The sequence below is a fragment of the Erythrolamprus reginae genome, chromosome 8, assembly GCF_031021105.1.
Source record: "Erythrolamprus reginae isolate rEryReg1 chromosome 8, rEryReg1.hap1, whole genome shotgun sequence".
NCBI classification, from domain to species: Eukaryota; Metazoa; Chordata; class Lepidosauria; order Squamata; family Dipsadidae; genus Erythrolamprus; species Erythrolamprus reginae.
The window spans coordinates 33546019-33568267 of NC_091957.1; the positions used below are offsets into that span (position 1 = coordinate 33546019).

The 22249-nt window shown below is 43.7% G+C and overlaps 1 protein-coding gene across 5 annotated transcripts in view; it reads right to left on the minus strand.

Annotated features, from left to right (window-relative positions):
• Window positions 1-22249, minus strand: part of AMOT (angiomotin) — a 67622-nt gene that overhangs the window by 9406 nt on the left and 35967 nt on the right. For all 5 annotated transcript variants that reach the window (XM_070759617.1, XM_070759618.1, XM_070759619.1 and 2 more), the window contains 6 exons: window positions 15533-15980; window positions 14054-14198; window positions 10927-11019; window positions 8322-8467; window positions 3595-3744; window positions 1186-1379 (listed from right to left, as the gene is read on the minus strand). In XM_070759617.1, coding sequence (XP_070615718.1) covers window positions 1186-1379; window positions 3595-3744; window positions 8322-8467; window positions 10927-11019; window positions 14054-14198; window positions 15533-15980 — 1176 coding nt within the window. The remainder of the gene's footprint in view (window positions 1-1185; window positions 1380-3594; window positions 3745-8321; window positions 8468-10926; window positions 11020-14053; window positions 14199-15532; window positions 15981-22249) is intronic.

A 22249-nucleotide genomic window follows, 5' to 3' on the forward strand; every position in this document is an offset into this window, starting at 1 on the left:
AAATGCAGCTGGGGGGGAATAATCCAATTTCCTTCATGTGCAGAACAAAAACAGTTGGTTAGATTCTGAGATGCAAGAAAATATGTTTGTCTTTAGTTTAAATGTGGCAAGGTATTCAGGTTATTCAGCTTCCCTAACACGTAAGGGCGACACAGATTTTTTAAACAAGCTGAATATGTTTTTGGGAGGGTTTGAGGCCACAAGCAATGTTCCAGCATGGAAGCCTCTTCCCCTTCCTCTGAACAGGCGCTCAGGTTTGATACAACTACCGTTCGGAGGGTCCTACACAAACTCAACACTCAGAACACTGCGGGTCCTCCTGATAATATCCCTGAGCGAGTATTTAGGGAGTGTGCTGACCAGCTGGCCACCGTTCTCACCCACATCTTCAATCTCATGGTTCCATCATGTTTTAAGACTGCAATCATTGTGCTGGTGCCCCCAAAATCTATAACCACATGCCTTAATGATTATCATGCAGTGGCACTCACTTCCATTTTGAGTGATTGATAAAGGACTATAATCATTTCATGCCTTCCCCTTACAATTGATTCATGACAGTTTGCCTATTGGAAGAACCGCTCTATAGATGATGCCTCTGTTTCAAAACAATGAATGCCATTTGACAAATTTTAATTCCACGAGAGTCATAAATCCCAGATTGTGGACACTTTGTGTAAATTTACCCCAAATGACTGATTTTAATATTATTGGGGTTTTAGATTAACTATTTTTAAATTAATTGGATTATGATGTTGTATTGTTTTTATATGTTGTAAGCCGCCCCGAGCCCTTGGAAAGAGGCAGCACAGAAGTCCAATAAATGAGTGAATGAGTGAATGAATGAATGAGGATATATGTTTGAAAAGAGATATAAACTGGAGTCAGCATAATAAGTTACAGAGTAAGTTGCAAGTGGGAAGGAAGAATCTAGGTAAATACTTTTGCTATTACATGGTCAAAATATATCGTATTAATTGGAAACTGGATTTTCCCCAGCTACCAATATTCCTTAACTCTCTTTGGGGTTGATCTGCCAGGATGTTGTTGGCTATGTGAACATACCACAAGCTGCACATTTCTCCTGTCAGATTTTACATGATTCTTTTGCAATGGTGTCTCAATGTGTGTGTGTCAATGTGTGTGTGTCCCGGTCCATTTCTGTGTCCGTGCGCACACTCTTACCGGTGAGCAGCCACAGTGGCTGCCGCATCCAGTGCAAACTGACGCATGACACTTTCTTCCAGATACTTCTGTTCCCACTTCGTCATGTCCGCCTCGAGAGCCAGAATCCGCTCCTCCTTTTCGCGCAAGAGCTCCATCAGGGCACCAGCGTTGTACTCGGAGGAGGCGCTGGCCGTCTGAGAGGATCCCTGGCGCTGGCGGGAAAAGGCAAGAGAACAAACTCACTGAGCAGAACAGCAACAAATGTGGTGGAGCCCCTTAGACAGTTTAGATGGAGAGAGAGGGGAGCACAAATGATGCTGGACTCAGGGGGACTCGAGGACTCCAAGGTCCATTCCAGCCTTATGCTTCCAGAACTCTATCTTGAGCAGGGAGTGAGTTTGCTCTCTCCACATGCCCACAAATTTAAACCCTTCACATTCTCCAAGGTGGGGTTGACTACAAGGTGCCCCAGGTGGTGGCAACTCTCTTGTAACAGTCAAAATCCAATCTCCTGCTTGGTGACAAAAGCATGAAGGATGTCACTTGTCAAGTCAGGAACAATATTCCTATTTAGGGACCAGCCACAAAACATCTGCCACACCCCAGATAAAGCAAAATTACAGTGAAACAAATAAATGGGGAAAAAAGGACCCCCAATGTTGCAAGAAATTCTGAAATCGTGGGAGCTTTTCATTCTTGCACTATGGAGATGAGATTGCTGGAAGTTCAAAAAACTTGATTATCCTGCAAGTGGTAGAATTATTTTAACAATGTAAACATTGTTAATTTTTTATTGCACATGGCATGTGAATTTGGAAACTCCTCCAATTAAAATAAAACTTCCAGACTGACTTCGGGTGAAATCAAGAAAGTTTCTTAGCACTATTTTGAAGTGGTTTGCCTCTGCCTTCTCTGGCAAGTGTTTTCTTTTTAAACTCTCTACTCCAGCCTAGAACCCAGAGCATTGCTGATGCTCTTCCAACAATGTCCAGCCCCATTTAGCTTTCTGGGAATAGCCAAACTTATCTCAAGAGCTGGAACTTTCATGGGGTTCTTCACTGATTTTTCCAGTCTGAAGAAAAAAACTACAGCCCACTTTTGGTTTTTCACTTCTGTCTGAAAAAGACCCTTTGACCCATCGACTCCTGCCCTTAGGTCTCCCCAGACTGGACTAATGTAACCCGCCCGACATGGGGCTGCTCTTGAAGAAGTTTTGGTTGGCTCAAAATGCAGCAAAGAAGATGGTTAGTTGTGTGCCTAGAAAAACATGTAACATGTTTGCTCCACAAGGTTGCCAAGCAGCTTCTGGGTCCAGTTTGAAGTGCTGATATTGCCCTTGAAAGACATTCATGGTGTGGGGTCAGTTTATTTGAGGGAGCATCTCTCTCCAATTCCATCCAATCTGGCAGAGAGAGATCAGCTAGGGAATGGCATCTGGGGGTCCCCAAGAGCTGGGCCTTCTCTGGGGTGGCCTCCTCCTTATGGAACATCAGATTCCTTCCCTCCCTTTTGTCATTACTCAAGAGTTGGCCATATGACCAGGCCTGAGGGTGCCCAGGAAATAAGATGGCTCCCTTTGAGAAAGGTGGTCATTTAGAGTCCTGTCATTGACTAAGGGGATGCAGATTTGTTTATACCATTTATTTCTTAATGTAGATTGTCACATTTCAAAATATTTTTGTATTTGTGGTTTTTAGCAATAGCATTTATATACCGCTTCACAAGGCTTTTACAGCCCTCTCTAAGCGGTTTACAGAATCAGCATATCACCCCCAACAACCTGGGTCCTTATTTTACCCACCTCGGAAGGATGGAAGCCTGAGTCAACCTTGAGCTGGTGGTGAGATTTGAGCTGCTGAGCTACAGCTAGAAGTTAGCTGAAGGAGCCTGCAGGGCTGCACTCTAACCACTGCGCCACCACGGCTCTTTTTTCCAATTGTATGCCAGCTGGGAGTCGCTTTGGGTAAAATGGGTGGCTACATCATTTTGATTAATCAACAACTCCTTCTCCATATATAGGGTCATTATTTGTCAAGTTGGACCAGGTAAAACTGAAGTCTTATTTGAAAAGAAACCATCATAAAAATAACATATTTGATAGAAAAAACATGCTCTTTCTAATGAAATAAAAATGAAGATGATGAGAAAACAGAGAGATAGAAAAAAACATGCTCTTTCTAAGGAAGATGATTGAAGGTGATGAAATAGAGCTCTCTGTTTTCTCACCTTCAATCATCCTCATTTTTATTTTATTAGAAAGAGCACATTTTCTATCATATATGTTGTTTTTGTGATGGCTTCTTTTCAAATAACGCTGCAAAAATCAGTCAAGTGAACACCTGGTACATGACCAAGAATGACCCTATCCTTTTCGGATGCTTCCCAAATCTTGCTGGAGTGGAGCAGAAGTTGCAGAGCTACGTTTACCTGCTGCATGCGGAGCGATTCGAGTTCCCTTTCCAGCCGAGTCCTCAGCCGATGCTCCAGCTGCTCTCGCTTCTCACAAGCAGCCTGTAACTGAACCAGCGCCTGCTGCATCTTCTCCACCTTCTCCACATACACCTGCTTCTTCTTCAGCTGTAGCAAAGGAGGGAGACAAACAAGATATAAATATATAAAGAAGCTAACAATGAATGCTTGTATGAGCTGAACACTATAGCTTTAAGAGTTAGTGTTGAAAATTGCCATAAGAGGGAGCCAGAATCATGATGGCTCTCTCTGCTATTGCCATTATTTCTCTATTTGGTACTACTGATTCATTGTGACTACTGTAGTAAGAACTGTGTGTTTCCATGAAAGTTTATGTGTTTGTAAGCTGAACAAGTAAGGCTTGTAGCATTGTTAAAGTATTGAAGGCTATTGACTGATTTGACAGTGCATGACTGGACTGTTTAACTTGACCATGATATTTGCTAAAGTAAATACTATTTTATATACTTTAATGTATCTGACTATATGACTGAAACATTATCCATATCTACTGACTATCTGCTGGATATCTGTTAGAACTCCGTGTTTCCTATGTGCATGTGCATCTTTGATAATTCTGGGGCAGTGATGGGCTCCTACGGGTCAGGTACACAGAACCGGCAGAAAAAATTTGAACCCCCCCCCCCCTTTCTGGGCTCTGGGTATGTTTTTCCTATCACAGTAAATGAGGCTGAATGTGTATGATTTTAGAAGAGTATTTTTTGTGTGTGCCAATGTGTAATATGTACACATACAGGAGGTGGACAAAAAAATGGAAACACTTGACTTTTTGGCATCATGTTTGAACATGTTCAAATCAATCAAAACTTGACATATTTTAATGTTTTTTTAATTCTGTTATTCGATATGTTTTTTAAACTACCTTTTTTTAAAACAGAAATTTAAGGAAATTGGTTATAACCTTCTAGAAATATCAGGCCTCTCAGACTTTCAAAGAGGCCAAATTGTTGGTGCTCGAATGGCAGGTGCTAGTGTAACAGAAAGTGCCCGAATGTTTGGCGTTTCAAGAGGTAATGTCTCAAAAGTAATTAAATAGTATATTTTGGATGTTCAGTAATAATAAATAGATAGGGAAATTGTATGTCTTTGACGTGAGGAGAGGCCAGGCACCTTAACCCTAACCCAAATCGTTGACGTGAATGATGTCCAGTTGGTCACCTTTAAGCTACTAACATGACCTTTAAGCCACCTCCCAGTCACATGATCGTCAAGCCAGTCCCACCTGGTCACATGGCCGGCAAGCCATGCCCACAAATTAAGCCACGCACACAGTGTAGTAGTATTATAAAACATGGAACTCTTTTTATGATTGGTTCAAAAGGAGAAATAAAAGTTCAAATTAAAATACAATAATAGCAATATGCTAAGACATATGTTTTTTCTTTTTTTTTGATATAAGAGATTAGATAATATATATATACAGTGCTTTGTGAAAACAAAATTTCTATGAAATTAAATTAACTAAAATTGTACAGAAGGTGGCTAAGAAAATAATAACAAATAAGACATTGATAACCAAAAGGTATAACGGTGAATACCGATTGCTTTTCACCAGAAAATAATTTGATACTAGAAATTGTTTTTTTTCCTCCTCACAAAAGGATACAAATGATATACATTGTGTTACTTGTTTATTGTTGTTATTGTTAATATTGTTCATTGTATTTATTTATTTAATTAATTAATTACTATTATTATTATCATTATTTCTTTGTTTGTTTTGGTTTGGTTTGGTTTGTATCTTTCTTTCTTTTTTATGTTTTGTAAATGTGTAGATGTATATATGGTTTTGGCTATGTTTTTAAAACTAATAAAAACTTTATTAAAAAAAAAGGTATTCTGTGGGAAACAGACTTATTTTGACTAGCCTGACTACTGCAAGTCATAACAAAAATAAGTGCTGATTTTTTTGAACAGGACACTAAAAGGGACCAAATATTTTAAGCAGACGAAAAAAATATACAAGCCTGGGCTTGATGCCAGTCAATGTTTGAACTTATAAAATGACACAAAAATGTCATAACATCACAAATATTAAAGGCGATCTCTGAACACGGGGGCCAGAAATTAGTAACTTATAATATCAACACTGTCACTAATGATGTCTGCTTCAATCAACAAACTAGATCTAAAATATGATGGATGTAGAACAAATTTTATTTGAGAAGACAGAGAAAGTACCAAAAGTGGAAGTATAAATGAAAGGCCAAAAGAAGGAAGTTTTACTTATAACCATAACACGTACTTGATTTATGACCACAATTGAGCCCAAAAAGTTTTATTGCAAAGCAAGACAGTGAACTGGGATTTGCCCTATTTTACAACTTTTCTTGCCACAGATGTTAACTGAATCACTGCAGTTATTAAATTAATAACAAGGTTGTTAAGTGATTCTGGTGTCCCCATTGACTTTGGTTGTCAGAATGTTGCAAAAGGAACTCAGCAATCGTCATAAAAACATGCCAACAGACAAGTGTCTGAATTTTGATCACATAACCACAAGGACGCTGCAATGTTCGTAAGTAAGAAAAACGGTCATAAACTCCTTTTTTCCAATGTAACTATAAACAGTCATTAAAAGAATGGTTGGAAGTCAAGGACCTTGTACTAGATATACAAAAGAAACTGATTGAAATTTTAAAAATTAAACCTAAAATACAATGATAAACCAAGGGAATGACCTGGAAAATGTGTTCTTATTAGATGAGCAAATTGAAGAAATCTGTGCAAAGGAATAAAGAGGAATTGAAGAGAAATTAAATCCCACAACACTATTTGAATGAATGAAAGGGTAAGATTGTTAGAAGTGAAAGCAAGGACTATGGTTTATGTGATCAAGATAAATAACATTTTTTTTGAATTTTTGGCTATTCTTTTTGGACTTTCTGTTGATATTAGGACAGCAAAGATGATGCTTTATGAAGATATTTTTTGTAACCTGAGAGGGTATAAAGAGTCAGCAAGCTAAACATTTTATGCGTCTTATAAATGAGGCAGGCAGAAATGAACAAAGAACATTTTCACCATTTAAAGAAGTGGGAGCTTTAGTTAATGGAAGGCTTTTATGTTCCTGGTCTTAAATTACTTAAATCACGGTAATCTTGCAAACCATGGGGACAGAAGACATCAACTAAGAATGAGAAGTGCAGGATAATCCAAAGGTTAGGAACACTAGAAGGGAATGAAAGCTGAACGAAAGGCAGAGACAGCATTCCAAAATTCTGAGTCTGTATAACAAGATTTCTTTGCAGTAGGGGTAAGTATTGTTTACTAGTAAAAGTCCAACCTATTACTAACTTAAGCAACCACTGAGAGCTTCACTGTTATCTATAGACCATTCAACTTTCTGGAGGTCTTGCAATTGAAGTTTGTAGCCCTCATAGTAGTAAAATATAAATATGTAGGACTGCATGCCTATCCATGTTTACAGGGGAGCCAAACTCATACAGGATCTTACTAGAACCAGATGCTTGGAGTTAATTCCTCTCCAATCTGCCTTAAAGTCAGTCCTGGGACTCCACCAGATATTACCGTGTTTCCCCAAAAACAAGACCCTGTCTTATATTTTTTTGAACCCTGAAATAAGCGCTTGGCTTTATTGCCATGCACTCAAAAGCCCGATTGGTGTCAGGGGATATCTTATTTTGGGGAAAACAGGGTAGATCACCAGTCTGACTATAATAGTAATGGTACTTTAATGTCAAATTACAGACATAGATTTCTGTACCAATTGGTCTCTCTTAATCAAAAGAAAAGCCATGTGGATTCTCATACATGATTTCAGAGGAGTAAGCCAATGCTTTCAGCTAAACTTTTTTTCTCATGAAAATTATTCTTTTCTGCCAAGTCACCAATGTTGAGAAACACTGCATTCAGGAGTCAATCAAAACAAAACATACTCAAATCTTGGAGTCCTAGTGGACGACCATTTATATATGAGCCAGCAGTGTGCAGCAGCTGCCAGCAGCTGCCAGCAGTGTGCAGCAGCTGCCAAAAAAGCAAACACAGTTCTAGGCTGCATTAACAGAGGAATAGAATCAAGATCACGTGAAGTGTTAATACGTTATAATGCCTTCATTGCCTTGGAAAGACGACACTTGGAATACGGAGAGGGGCGGCATACAAATCTAATTAATTAATTAATTAATTAAGCTCTGGTCGCCACGATGCAAAAAGGATGTTGAGACTCTAGAAAAAGTGCAGAGAAGAGTGACAAAGATGATTAGGGGACTGGAGGATAAAACATATGAAGAACGGTTGCAGGAACTGGGCCTGGCTAGTTTAATGAAAAGAAAGACTAGGGGAAACAGGATAGCAGTCTTCCAATATCTCAGGGATTGCCACAAAGAAGGAGTCAACCTATTCTGCAAATCACCTGAGGGTAGAACAAGAAGCAATGGGTGGAAGCTGAACAAGGAGAGAAGCAACTTAGAACTAAGGAGAAATTTCCTGACAGAACAATTAGTCAGTGGAACAGCTTGCCTCCACACTGGAAGTTTTTAAGCAGATATTGGATAATCATCTGTCTGAAGTAGTGTAGGGTTTCCTGCTTAAACAGGGGCCTGGACTAGAAGACCTCCAAGGTCCCTTCCAACTCTGTTGTTGTTGTTATTGTTGTTGTTGTTATTATAAATGATGTCCGAGAGCAAAATGGAAAGACTTACTTCTTCCTCCAGCTTCACCACCTTGGCCTGTGCATTGTTCAAGGCCTGGTCCCGGATCTCAATGTGCCTCCGTTGTTCCTCATTAGTTGAGCGAACCCCTGCTAGCTCCACTTCCAGTTTCTCCTTCTCCCTCTGGGTTTCTTTATCTGTGGGGGTGAAGTACAAAGGGAGAAAAAATATGACTTTGAGAGTTGCTGGGGGGCAGAGCTCAAAGGGTGAACTATTAGTTTTGCGGCTGGAGGGGAGCATGATTCAAGCAGTTTCCAAATAATTAGTTGCAACACTCTTATTGTGATAGCATGGCATGAATTGTATTTCCTTCAATTATGTTGTTTTGGAAATTAAGCAATAAACAAAGAAACTCTGTGTGTGTGTGTATGTGGTGTGTGTGTGTGTGGTGTGTGTGTGGTTGTGTATGTTTGTACAGTGCACGTATGTATGATTTGAGAAATCTCTTATTTCAGGAAATGGGGCACTTGCGTGTCCGTACATGATTTCGCTACCTGCACAGGTACAGTAGCAGAATTGCGCTGGACTCCGGTAGCACTCAGAGCCACGGGAGCGAGCACATGTCACCATTCCACCTTAGCAGCCCACCTCTGGTCTGGGAGCAGTGAAGGTCCCTCCAAAAAAATGAGGCAAGGTCCATTAGCAACTCTTTCCATGCACTTTGTGGGGTGGAGCTGCCAGGATGGCGGCTTAGCTCGCCAAGTCCCCCAGCATTCATGCAGAAGACTGGAATCCTTCGGTGCATAGAATTCGGGTTTCCACTGTCATCAATCAGCATCTCTAGACAGGGGTCTGATCTCGAAACCACTTTCGTTCAAACGACAGAGGAGATGATTTTGGAGAAGAGGAATTCTTTCTCCCAACACTTTCAACCAAGCCAGCCAAGTTACAGGAAAAGACCGGGAGAGGAACAGAATATGAGAAGGGCCAAGGGATGTAAAATGCAAACCATCCAGCTCTCTCCACTCCCTGCTCCCCCCCCCACTTTCATCCCCAAAGCTGTAAATGGGCAAGATCCAGCAGGAACATCTTCTCCTTAAAGAAAAGATTGTCCTGAGCAGTAATTCTTCAATTATTTGCTGTATGTCACCCAGAGCTGCTTTTGGTGAGCTGATGGGTAGTTAGACTAACTAACTAACTAACTAACTAACTAACTAACTAACTAACTAACTAACTAACTAACTAACTAACTAACTAACTAAAAGTCCAGGGCATAGGTCAGTGATGGCAAACCTATGGCAAGGGTTCCAAAGGTGGCACATGGAGCAATATCTGCTGGCATGCGAGCCATTGCCCTAACTCAGCTCCAACGTGCATTTGTGTGCCAGCCAGCTGATTTTTGGCTCACAACGAGGCTCTGAGAGCGTATTGTGGCTTCCAGAGAGCCTCGGGGGGAATGGGGGAGGGCGTTTTTACCCTCCCACTGCTCCAGATAAGCCTTTGGATTCTGGGAGGGCGAAACACGAGCATACTGGGCCTATCAGAAGCTGTGAAACAGGCAGTTTCCAGCCTCCAGAGGGCCTCCGGGGGGCAAGGGAAGCTGTTTTTATCTCTCCAGCCATTGAATTAGGGTGTGGGCACTCGTGCATGCGCGATGTGCACACATGCTCTTTGGCACCTGAGGAAAAAAAGGTTCGCCATCATTGGCATAGGTCATGAGCTGTAAAAGAATGCAATGCTACACATCCCTTAGACCCCCTGGTGTGAACCCTGCAGATTCAGAGCTATTGGAGGAGAAGGAGGGGCTTCCTGTGTCACACAGCCAGCGCAATGTATGACACCAACCCCTCCGACTTGGAATCATGGCTTAGGATAAAGTTGTGCAACTATTTTCCAGGCAAGGATTTTACTGAGCCTTTGAATGACATAATGGAGGCCATCCTCTAAAATGCAGCCATTGGGGGTCAGAGAAAAAGCAAACCTGGATACAACTTCCATTTAAATATAATTAATTAAATGTTATTAGTATTGCTCCCCACCATTTAGAGACTCCCTGCTTCTTAGTTAAAAGCTACTGTTTCGTAGCCAATATTGTGTGGGAGTTCAATTAAAACTTTGGGGGTGGGTCAGCAGCCTTGGCCCCTGATTCTATTTCCTCATCTTAGCTTGCAGGAGACTTGCGTTTGTCTCATGATCTCCGTCTCTCTCCTCCTTTCTTTTCATCCTTGTTCAATATTTTTCCATGGTGTCTCTTAAGGATTTGTTATCTGCACTTCACATGTCCTGCTCTGTGCACTATTGTTTGTCGGTGCAAAAAACCCCTATTCCCTGCGGCAAAAAAGCAAGTTCCCCGGAGTCACCCCCTTCCCCCCGGCATAGCTTTTTCCCCCCCAGGGGGAGCTGCCCCGCTCCACTATTTAAGAGACACTGGTTTTAGCCCAACAGGTGAACCACAGTTTGAGGATGGGGGAAAGAAGTTGGGTCCGAACACCTTATGTTTTCCCAATATATCTGCCCCCCCCTTTTTTTTACTTGCAAGAGACCAAGGCTGGTTGTTCCTGACTGTCTCTCCAACGTCTCCTGGGTATTTCTCAAGCCCACTTTCTTCTGCTTTCAGCACTTTGCAGAACAATTAACCAGAGTTCTTGGTACTCACTTTGTGCAAAGAGCTGGGAGATAGTTTTCCTGTTATCCTCAGTGCCTTCAAATTCCTTCTCTGCAAGTTGCTTATTGGCCGTATCCATACGATCTGCAAAGGAAGAAGAAATGCAGGGAAATGGAACTGCTGGGGCTGAATAACTAACTCTTAAGAGGCTATCCCACATGCATCATTCCTCCTGCCACCTTGCATAACTGCCTAGTGAGGCAGGCTGGACTGAGAGAAATAGCAAGAGCCTTTCGATTTATATACCGCTTCACAGTGCTTTGCACCTCTCTCTAAGCAGTTTACAGAGAGTATTTGTTTGTTTTGATTTTATTTTATTTGTATACCGCCCCTCTCTGAGGACTCGGGGTGGCTCACAACATATCAAAACAATATACAATATACATATCTAAAAAATCCAATTAATATAGCTAAAAAACTTAAAACTCTAATAACATTTAAAATCATTCATTCCCATTCACACAGCAAGACATACTACACATATCGGCCAGGGGGCTAGTGTCTAATGGTCCCAAGCCTGGCAGCACAGATAGCTCTTTAAACTCTTACAGAAGGTGAGGATGGGGAGGGGGCAGTGCGAATATATTATAATATATATAATATAATATATAGTAAGCATACTGCCCCCAACAATCTGGGTCCTAATTTTATCGACCTTGGAAGAACGGAAGGCTGAGTCAACCTTGAGCCTACTGAGATTCGATCTTCCAAACTGCTGGCAGCCAGTGATCAGCAGAAGTAGCTGGCAGTACTGCTCTCTCACCGCTGCACCACCGAGGAGAAATAAAGTTACTGCAGCCCAAGTGAACTTGGCTAAAGTTTGAACATGGTTTGAACATGGTTATTTGTTTGTTTGTTTATTTGATTTCTATGCCACCCTTCCCCTGGGACTTAGGATGACTTACAACAAGTAGTATACAACAAGTAGTGTTCCTGGTTGTCCTGGAGTTGCTAATCCATAACCCAGTGAATCAACAGAAAGCTATCCAAGCAGTTAACCTTTCTTGCCATTCAACAGAGACAATACAACTTGACCACCTAATCTTAATTAAAAGCTACAAGTTCAGGTAAAACTGTAAAAAATAAGCAATAGCACATGAATAGGCACACACTTTGAATGTATGAATATACAGGGCATTCAAAAAGTAGTCAGACCCCCTTCACGTTTATCAATTTTGTTATGATGCAGCCAGATTCTACAGTTGTTGGAATTCATTTCCCCCCCTCATTAATGACAAAGTGAAAACAGAGGATAATCAGAATTGCAGAAAAAACAATATAGCTGCCAACCTGCCTTCCATTGAGGACCTGTACACTGCACCAGTCAAAAAGAGGGCGAGGAAAATATTTACTGACCCCTCACATCCTGGACTTAAACTGTTTCAACTCCTACTCTCAAAACGTCGCTACAGAGCACTGCACACCAAGACAACTAGACACAAGAACAGTTTTTTCCCCGAACGCCATCACTCTACTAAACAAATAATTCCCTCAACACTGTCAAACTATTTACTAAGTCTGCACTACTATTACTATTTTCCCCATCATTCCTATCACCCATTTCCTCCAGCGTATGACTGTATGACCATAATTTGTTGCTTGTATCCTTAAGATTTTTATGAATATTATTTCCTCATTGCTTAATTGACCCCTATGACAATCATTAAGTGTTGTACCTCATAATTATTGACAAATGTATCTTTTTCTTTTATGTACACGGAGAGCATCTGCACCAAAGACAAATCCCTTCTGTGTGCAATTACATTTGGCCAATAAAGAATTCTATTCTATTCTCTTATTTGTCAGGAAATTTTTCCTTAGTTCTAAGTTACTTCTCTCCTTGTTTAATTTCCACCCATTTTTTCTTGTTCCATCCTCAGGTACCTTGGAGAATAGGTTGACTCCTTCTTCTTTGTGGCACCCTCTGAGATATTGGAAGGCTGCTATCCTGTCTCCCCTGGTCCTTCTTCTCATTAAACTAACTATGCCCAGTTTCTGCAACCTTTCTTCATATGTTTTAGCCTCCGGTCCCCTAATCATCTTTATCTTTGTAATCATCTTTGGATGCCTTGCTTACTTTTGATACCACCAGATGGGTCGAGATTGCAGTGTATGTGGCTTCTCTGCATAGAAGATGGAGGGCCGGAATGGCCTCACTTCCCTTCTCTTGGCCGCCAGTGCTTTGTAACAAGAAGCGCCGAGACAGGAAAGAGAAAGTATGAAATAATCCCAGAAGACTTCCTTGTGAAGGGAACATGCTGCACCTATTTTGGCTAGCAGGGGGCAGTGTTGCTAAACTTTCCCTATCAGCTGCCTAAATGCAAAACACACACTACTGTTTCAAAGGCAGAGTGCCTTGAATGCAGAACAAGCGGTTGGAACCGGAAGAATGCAACCTTGTCTTTGCCAGAGCTGCAACATAAGAACATAAGAAGAGCCATGCTGAATCAGGTCAAAGCCCATCGAGTCCAGCTTTCTGTGTCACACAGTGGCCCACCAATTATCCTTGAAGATCGTGAGCAAGCCCCTCCCTTTCCCCTGACCCCCAACAAATGGTACTCAAGGGAATCCTGCCTGCCTCAACCCACATAGAGGTGGCACATGGACATCCGTTTCAATAACTACTGATACACTTGGCATCCATGAATCTGTCTAATCCTGCATCGAAGCTATCAAGGCTGACAGCTGTCACGACCTCTTCTGGAAGTGAATTCCATAAACCAACGACCCACAGAGTCACAACACCGGTCCTAGTACAGAATCTTTAATAGCGATGTCACCCTGGCCCTCACACACGACACATGGTGTCATCAGAGGTGGGCTGCTAAGGTGGAACAGTGACGTGTGCTCGTCCCCGTGGCTCTGAGTGATAGCTGAGTCCAGCGCAATTATGCTACGGCACCTGGACAAGTAGCGAAATTGCGCCCGGACATTTGGAGAGGGAGTCTTTCTACCTCCAGCCCAAATTATGAGCCTGAATGTTCACAATGTAGAACATATAAAGGGAGAAAAAGTGAGGTGCATAGTGTTTTCTGGGGTGTTTTTTTTTAGGAGCTACAGAATATATCCCTGATCTTAAATCACTCAACAGCAATAAGAACCTTAATGTTTCTCTTACCTCTGAGATCACGATTAAAATCATGGAGTCTACGGATTTCACATTCCAGCTTGTTTCTCATGGTTTTTTCCAGAGATTCCCTCTTGGAAGAAGACTTCTCCAGGTTTTTATAGGCCTCTGAAACTTGTTGGATTTCTGTTTCTAGCTATAACAAATAATTAAAGGACAATAAAAGACAAACAATATTCAGTAGGGTGTTCCAGTATTCAACTGGCTGCCCAGAGTCCATTTGGAATTGGGCAGCATATAAATATTACTAATAAATATTACTAAATATTATTAAATATTACTAATAAGCTCTGTGCAAATGTTGCATACATTTTGGGCTCAGTTGTGGGTGTAATCTGAGGACTACCTGTACTGTGTCTAATTTTGGGCCATCCTCCAAGAAGGCTTGCTGGCTGGTTTGGATAGTGCAAAGAGGATGCACTCAAGCCAGGCAGTCCTTTCCATTTGGCCAGCTGGGAGCCAGATGTGATGCTGCCACAGGGAGTCACCCTACAAAGTCACACAACGTGCATCAACACCCTCTGGAATGTGTCTCCCTTGCAGTCTCCCAAGGAATTGCGAATCAACCTCAGAGAAATTTCAACACCGTGACAAAAATCTTGATTTGCAGGGTTAGCGAAGGTATTATTCACTTCAAAGGTTTTGAACGGGCGCAATGACTAGGCTGGCATTTCACGCTAAGTAAGAACCAGACAAACAGCACAGATGGCTTAGCATAATATATGAACTCAGCCCTTGCCCCAAACTAGAGACTCATTATCTCTGAATGGGCTGGTGGAGTTTTCCCTCAACCTAGGCCCCGTTTTCATCCCCCGTCATTCCCAGAGAAAATTGCTAGCAGCCTGGTTCGAAATGATGGGAGCCAATGGTTCATGGAGGGTTGGGAAACCCCGGTCTGCAGCCAAGTAGCCAGGGGCCTTTCCTCAGCCTTCCTGGGAGTGTCAAGGCCTCAGCTGCTGGCTTTCTGCACACCAACGCTGGCACTGAGCGCCTGCTTCTCCCCAGGCAGAGGTGGGCTGTTAGGGTGGAACAGTGACGTGTGCTCGCCCCTGTGGCTCTGAGTGCTAGCGGAGTCCAGCACAATTCTGCTATTGCACCTGGGCAGGTGCAAAAAACCGTGCCTAAACACAGGCGCACCTGCGTCTCCGTGTGCAATTCTGCTACCTGCCCAGGTGCAGTAGCAGAATTGCGCTGGACTCTGTTAGCACTCAGAGCCACGGGGGTGAGCACACATCACTGTTCCACCTTAGCAGTCCACCTTTGTCCCCAGGTGCATCTATTAAAGTGGCCCAAAATTAAGACACAATACAAGTAGTCCTCAGGTTACGCCCACAACTGAGCCCAAAATGTATGCGGCTAAGTGTGACATGTTAAGTGAATTTTGCCCCGTTTTACGGCTTCTCCAAAGTACCATTCTTGCGGTTTTTGAAAGAGGAGGAGAGGAAAGAAAAATGATTTTTTCTCCCCTACCTTTTGCAACCTTGCTACTTTCTCATAGCATCCGTCCAGCTCCTGCCGTAGTGACTTGTTCTCCTCGGAGAGGATCTCCACCATTTGCTGGGCCCGTGAGACAATGACATAGGGGTCCACCGGCATTTGCTGGTAGGGGGAAGGGGCCGGCGGGGGCCTGGGCAGGGCCGAGTAAGAGTCCGCTTGCTGCTGTCCAGGAAGAGGTTGGCAGAATCGGTACAGGTCACCCTGGTGAATCTGGTTGGGCAGAAAGAGCGGCTGCGTCCGGGGCAGAGAGAAGGGGTCTCCTTGGCTAGGGGTCAGAGGTGGCTGGTGTTGAGACGGGGACAGCCTGGAAGGCGGCAGCGACTGCAACAGTGTCAGAGACCCCAAAGAGGTCAGTGAAGAGGTTGGGCTGTGGTGGTGGGGAGGACGTTGCTGGAATGGCAGTTGAATCTCCGGGTTTTGCCTGTCAAGGACAACCAGCAATTCATTTAAGACTTATAGACTTCTATTTACATAATTTACTTATTTACTTACTGTATTTTTCAGAGTATAAGATGCATCTTAGTTTTTGGAGAGGAAAATAGGGAAATAGAGAGAGTAGGGTTTTTTTGCACCGAACAATAACACAGAGTAGGAGATATGAAGTGCATAAAACAAACCTTAAGAGACACCACGGAAAAATATTGAACAGTGATAAAAAGAAAGGAGGAGAGGGACGGAAATAATGAGACAAATGTAAGTCTCCCGAAAGTTAAAATGAGGAAATATGACGAAGCGTATGGCGCTTGGCTTCACTGTGACTATGGTGGGAGACAAGGAAAAACCAGTATGTTTGCTGTGTCTAAAAATGTTGGCAGTGGACAGCATGAAGCCAAATAAGTTAAGGTGTCACTTAAACCCATTACACCCCAATCACACTGATAAGCCGCTTGAGTTTTTTCAGCAAAAACATGCTGAATATTGCAAACAATTGTTCCGGTGGAGAGTTGGGGGCGCGCGCAAAATGTTTACTTCTTCCTGAGGGGGGGGCCGTAACAGAAAATAATTGAGAAACACTGGCATACACCAAGATTGCACTGTAAATCCGAACTATCGTTTTGCCTCCAGTGTGGCTCTTCTGTGAATCTGAGCTGCAGTGGCTAACAAAGGATCAGTTAAGGGCTGTAAAAACAAAGGAAGAAGTGGAAAAAATGGATAAGGCAATCCCAATGAAGCAGCCATTTTGTCCAGACAATAAAATAGGGATTAAAACACAACAAGTCTCAAATCTGAATAGGTTGGACCCAGGGGCGGATTCCCATTCCCGATGCTACCGATGCGCTGCGCAGGCAGCTTCACTTCTCCTGCGGGCTCATCTCAGCATGTTTTTTGTTCTGCGTATGCGCAGAAAGCAAAATCTCGTGATGGGATGCACAGTGGAGATTTTGGCATTTTTTTTGCTTTTGTGCAGGCGCAGAAGCAAAACATCACCAAAATCTCACGTGCACGCTCGTCGCCTCGCAAGACTTTGCTTCTTCCCCACGTGCAAAATCACACTGGGACGTGTGTGCGCACACATAGGATGACAGAAGCTGTGCATGCAATGCAACTTCCATCACTGGTGCACCGTCCTGATCCGTACCTGTAGCAACCCAATACTGGTTGGACCTCTTATTGATTCATCATCTGATTCTACCGCGACTGTTGTGCTTGTGGTCATCAGCTATCCGATCTATCTTAAAGGTGCATTTTCAGGTACCTGGTACCTAATTTATCCTTCCATCCCCCACCCACCCACCACCAATCACAACTGATGAAGCTTCTTTTTCCGTTTTTCAACAGAGGGATAGAATCAAGATCGCGTGAAGTGTTATTACCACTTTATAAGGCCTTGGTAAGGCCACACTTGGAATCCTGCATTCAGTTTTGCTCTCCACGATGCAAAAAGGATGTTGAGACTCTAGAAAAAGTGCAGAGAAGAGCGACAAAGATGATTAGGGGACTGGAGGCTAAAACATAGGCAGAACGGTGAAGGAACTGGGCATGGCTAGTTTATTGAAAAGAAGGACCATGAACCTGATAGCAGTGTTTCAATATCTCAGGAGTTGCCACAAAGAAGAAGGAGTCAACCTATTCTCCAAAACACCTGGGGGTAGAACAAGAAGCAATGGGTGGAAGTTGAACAAGGAGAGAAGCAACTTAAAACTAAGGAGAAATTTCCTGACAGTCAGAACAATTGGAACAGCTTGCCCCCAGAAGTTGTGAATGCCCCAACACCGGAGGTTTTTAAGCAGATGTTGGATAACCATCTGTCTGAAGTAGGTGGTTGGACTAGAAGACCTCCAAGGTCTCTTCCAACTCGGTTGTTGTTGTTGTTGTTGTTGTTATTATTTCTTCTTCTTCCTCAAGGGAAAAAAGAAAAAAAACCCAACCAGTCAATCCAGTTGCCTTTTTGAAAACACACCTTTGAGACAACTGGATGACTGAGGATCTCCAGAGAGACTAGTCTGAGCTGGTTCTTCAAGGAGTGTGTTTCATAAGGGGGAGAACAAACCTTTCGTTTCAGCTGAAAGTGACGGAGGCGACCAAGAGCTTGGCTAACCCATTTCCTGGCAAGGAGACCAGTCTGCAGTTGCAGGTGGAGCCCCATCGCCTGGGGTCAAGCCCTCAAAGTACGGTACCTCTAAAACCAGCTGCAGCTAAACTGTAATTTCTGACATGACAGAAATAGGACCATAATTAACCTGCAGAGCTATCGTGTCAATAAAGGTCTGTAGAGATTCTCCATCATCCAGGTCAGGGTTGTCCCAAAAGTGCTTTTTCAGGAGGCACTTCTGAGCCGGGGTGGCACAGTGGTTAAAGTGCAGCACTGCAGGCTACTTCAGCTGACTGCTAGCTGTAGTTCAGCAGTTCAAATCTCACCACCGGCTCAAGGTGGTGACTCAGTCTTCCATCCTTCCAAGGTCGGCAAAATGAGGAGCCAGATTGTTAGGGGCAAGAGGCTGATTCTGTTAGAGAGGGCTGTAACAGCACCATGAAGCGGTATGTGGAGTGAATGGAATGATTTTTATGATTTTTTTTTGGGGGGGGGGGTTAGTTCTTTTAATTAGTTAATTGGATTTAGGATGTTGTGTACTATATATTTTATATGTTTTGAGCCGCCCCAAGTCCTCGGAGAGGGGCGGCATAGAAATCCAATAAATAATAATAAATAAATGAATGAATGAATAACAATAACAATTACTGTATATACTTATATTATTATTGTGTTGTATTGATAATAATGATGATGATGGTAATAATAATAATAATAATAATAATAATAATAATAATAATACGAAATCCAGCATAGTGATCTCATTTGCTGTGTTGTATTGACATAATAATAATAATAATAATAATAATAATAATAATAATAATAATAATAATCATCATCTAAGTGCTATTGATATTCTGGACTGTCACAGGAATTATTTGCACCACTCAAGTGACCCTAAGGTCATAGATAAACTTCAAGTGGCCTCAACAACCGTGTAAAAGGATGCAATAAACCAGCTATCTGCATGGAGTAGGTAAATACTTTCATTCCCCACTATTCTGTCAGAGCTGAAGAAGCTTCTTAGATGAGAAGAAAAAGTCTTCAAAAGAAAAGGTCCAACTGCCTCCTGAAAAAGCACTTATGGGACTATGATTGCTTGTTAGCCGCCCCGAGTCTTCGGAGAGGGGCGGCATATAAATCCAATAAATAAAATAAAATAAAATAAATAAATGTCAATACTATTTCACTAGTTTATCTTAAGTTGAATTACCTTGAGTTTTTCTTGAATGAATACACTTAACATGAATCAAGAGTAGTATTTAAATTCTTTTTCCTAATCCAACATTACTAGGGGGTTTTTTTTGTGTCTAAACATCAAATATTTATATTGCAGCTTCAACATTCTCCACAGCTAGTCAATAAAACCTGGATTCTCAGGTTTATTTAAATCTATTTTATTGGAAGTTACCTTACCAAAGAAGCTTGTAAGGCCTTGTAAGGGCAGATTCATGATTATCCTATGTCTTATTGGAAACAAGTTTTTGTAGAGCTTCTGTAAAACTGCTTTTGTAAAACTTCTGTATTTTCAATGTTTAATATTGTTAGATCTGTGTAGTGTTAAATAACTGCAAATATTGTAAAAATTACAATATTTACAATTATCTATCTATGTATCTAATGTTTATAAAGCATGAATCCAGCGGAATAAGTCATCTGTTGTGCTTCTGGAAATTGACTTCTCTGCTAATTCATTGTCATTTCAGACAATGGTTGTCTAATCTCTTCATAAAAAACTCCAATATTGGAGCATCCAAACATAATGGGGGCAAGCTGTTCCACTGATTAATTGTTCTCACTGTCAGGAAATTTCTCCTTAGTTCTAGGTTGTTTCTCTCCTTGCTTAGTTTCCATCCATTAGTTCTTGCTATTACGTCACCCTGAGTTTTTCTTTTCATCAGACTAGACCCGTGATGCTGAACCTATGGCATGCATTCCACAGATTGCACGCGGAGCCATATGGGAGGGCACGCCAGACTTAGCTCCAGTGTGCGGCAGCTGATTTTCAGCCCTTGGAAAGGCAGTTTCCTCCTCCCTGAGGTCCTGGAGGCAAAAAAAATATATCCCCCAACGGATAAACCGGACGTTCGGGAAAATGCACTTTCGGTTTAGCCATTTTTTTCACCTAACTGGAGCTGCTACAAGTATTCGGAGAGGGGCAGCATACACATCTAATAAATAATAATAATGATTAAAAAAAACCCTATCAGCAGTGGTTGGTTTATACTGGCAGAGGTGGGCTGCCAAGGTGGAACGGTGACGTGTGCTCGCTTGCCCCTGTGGCTCTGCTATTGCACTTGGGCAGGTAGCAAAATCGCACACGAAGCTGCAGGTGCAAAAAAACGCACCGAAACACAGGCCCACCTGCGGCTCCCCTTAACAGCCCACCTCTGCATACTGGTGTGGTCCAGAGAGCCGCAGCAGTATGAACCCACATTTTTTTTTCTGGCATCTTCAGACGAAGAATAAAGGCCAGCATTAAGACAAGGGCGGGCGGGAGGGCTTCTCCCATATGGAGACGTTGTAAAAAAAAATATCACCAAAAATCAGTGGACTCACACCAGTAAGGCTCTATGGACCACAGTGGAAGGAACCCACCGTTGCCTACCAGGCTTCAGAAAGGCCTATGCGCAGCGGTCCCCAAACTACGGCCCGCTGAGGTCATTTACCCGGCCCGTGGCAGCGTACGAGATTTTACCATCTATAATATACTAAGTTCCGAATGTCATCTCCACTCTGCTGCCGAGCGTCTGGTGGCGGCAAGGAAGAGGAAAGCCAGGAGGGCGGGGAGGAAAGCACCCTATGGCAGAGCAGCAACAGTTCCTCTGAGAAAGAAATTGGCCAATTGCTTTCCTCCCTGCCCCCTGGCTTTCCGCCTCCTCCTCCTCCAGACGCTCAGCTGCAGACCGTCTTTGTCCCTCCAGTGCCACTTTTTTGCTTTTTTTTTTTTTTGCACCGGTGAGGTTTGCGCGCGCTTGGGCACTTTTGGCGTGTGGGGGGTCTGCTGCGGAGAGGGAGAGAGAGAGAGAGAGAAAGAGGGAGACATAGAAAGGGAGTGTGAGAGAGAAATAACGCAAGAAAGAGAGGGAGAGAGAGAGCGGGAGAGTGCTGCTTTTTTGCTTCTTCGCTGCCCGCGGGGAGCCTGGAAGCCCTGCAAGAGCGTCTGGAGGGGGCAGTAAACAAGACCGGCTCTTGGTCCCTTGAGCCCGCCACCGCCGCCTCTGTTCGGGCGAAGGGATCTCCTTGGTGGAGCAAGGAAGGAAGCCAAAGGAAGCTCAGCTCAACGAGGGCCGGCTGTTGGTCCCTTGAAGCTGCTGCCGCCGCCGCCCACCGAGGAGATCCCTTCGCCTGAACGGAGGTGGCGGCGGCGGGCTCAAGGGACCAACAGCCGGTCTTTCTCGGTGCTGAATTGTTGCAGCCTCTGAGGCCGCCTCTGCCTCCGCCAAGGGACCAACAGCCGGTCCTTTTCGGACCGAGGCCGCCCACCGAGGAGATCCCTTCGCCTGGAGGCGGACGCGGCCTCAGAAGCTGCAACAATTCAGCGCGGAGAAAGACCGGCTCTTGGTTCCTTGAGCTCGCCGCCGCCGCCTCCTTTCGGGCGAAGGGATCTCCTTGGTGGGCGGCGGCGGCTGCAGCTTCAAGGGACCAACACCCGGTCCTCGTTGAGCTGAGCTTCCTTTGGCTTCCTTCGAGGCGGCAGGTGAGCTTTGCAGCTTTGCATCGAAGGAAGCCAAAGGAAGCTCAGCTTGGGGGCAGGCCTGAAGCAGCCACCGCCGCCTACTCCGCCCCGGGCTTCGGCTGCACTGGGCAGCTCTGGCGGGTGCGGGGCAGCAGGGCAAGCCGCGAAGGTGGCGCCGCCAAATGTGGGTCGAGCGGGGGGGGCACTAAGCAGTAGCCGTAAGGCGGCGGTGGGGCGGTTGGCTGCAAGGCACCGGCGCCAGCGGCTTGATGTGTTACGTACATTGCTGGCGCTGCGCTGGACATGGGGCTGGCACCTCCGTCCCGGCCCAGCCAGCGGGCCAGTGCCAGCCCTGTGCCCAGGCCCAGCGCAGCGCCAGCAATGTACTGCGACCCGACGTTGGTGCCACTGTCTTGGAGCTTCTGCTTGCAGCCGACTGGCTCGCGGCGCGTTGCAGGGCAGAAAAAAAAAGAAGAGA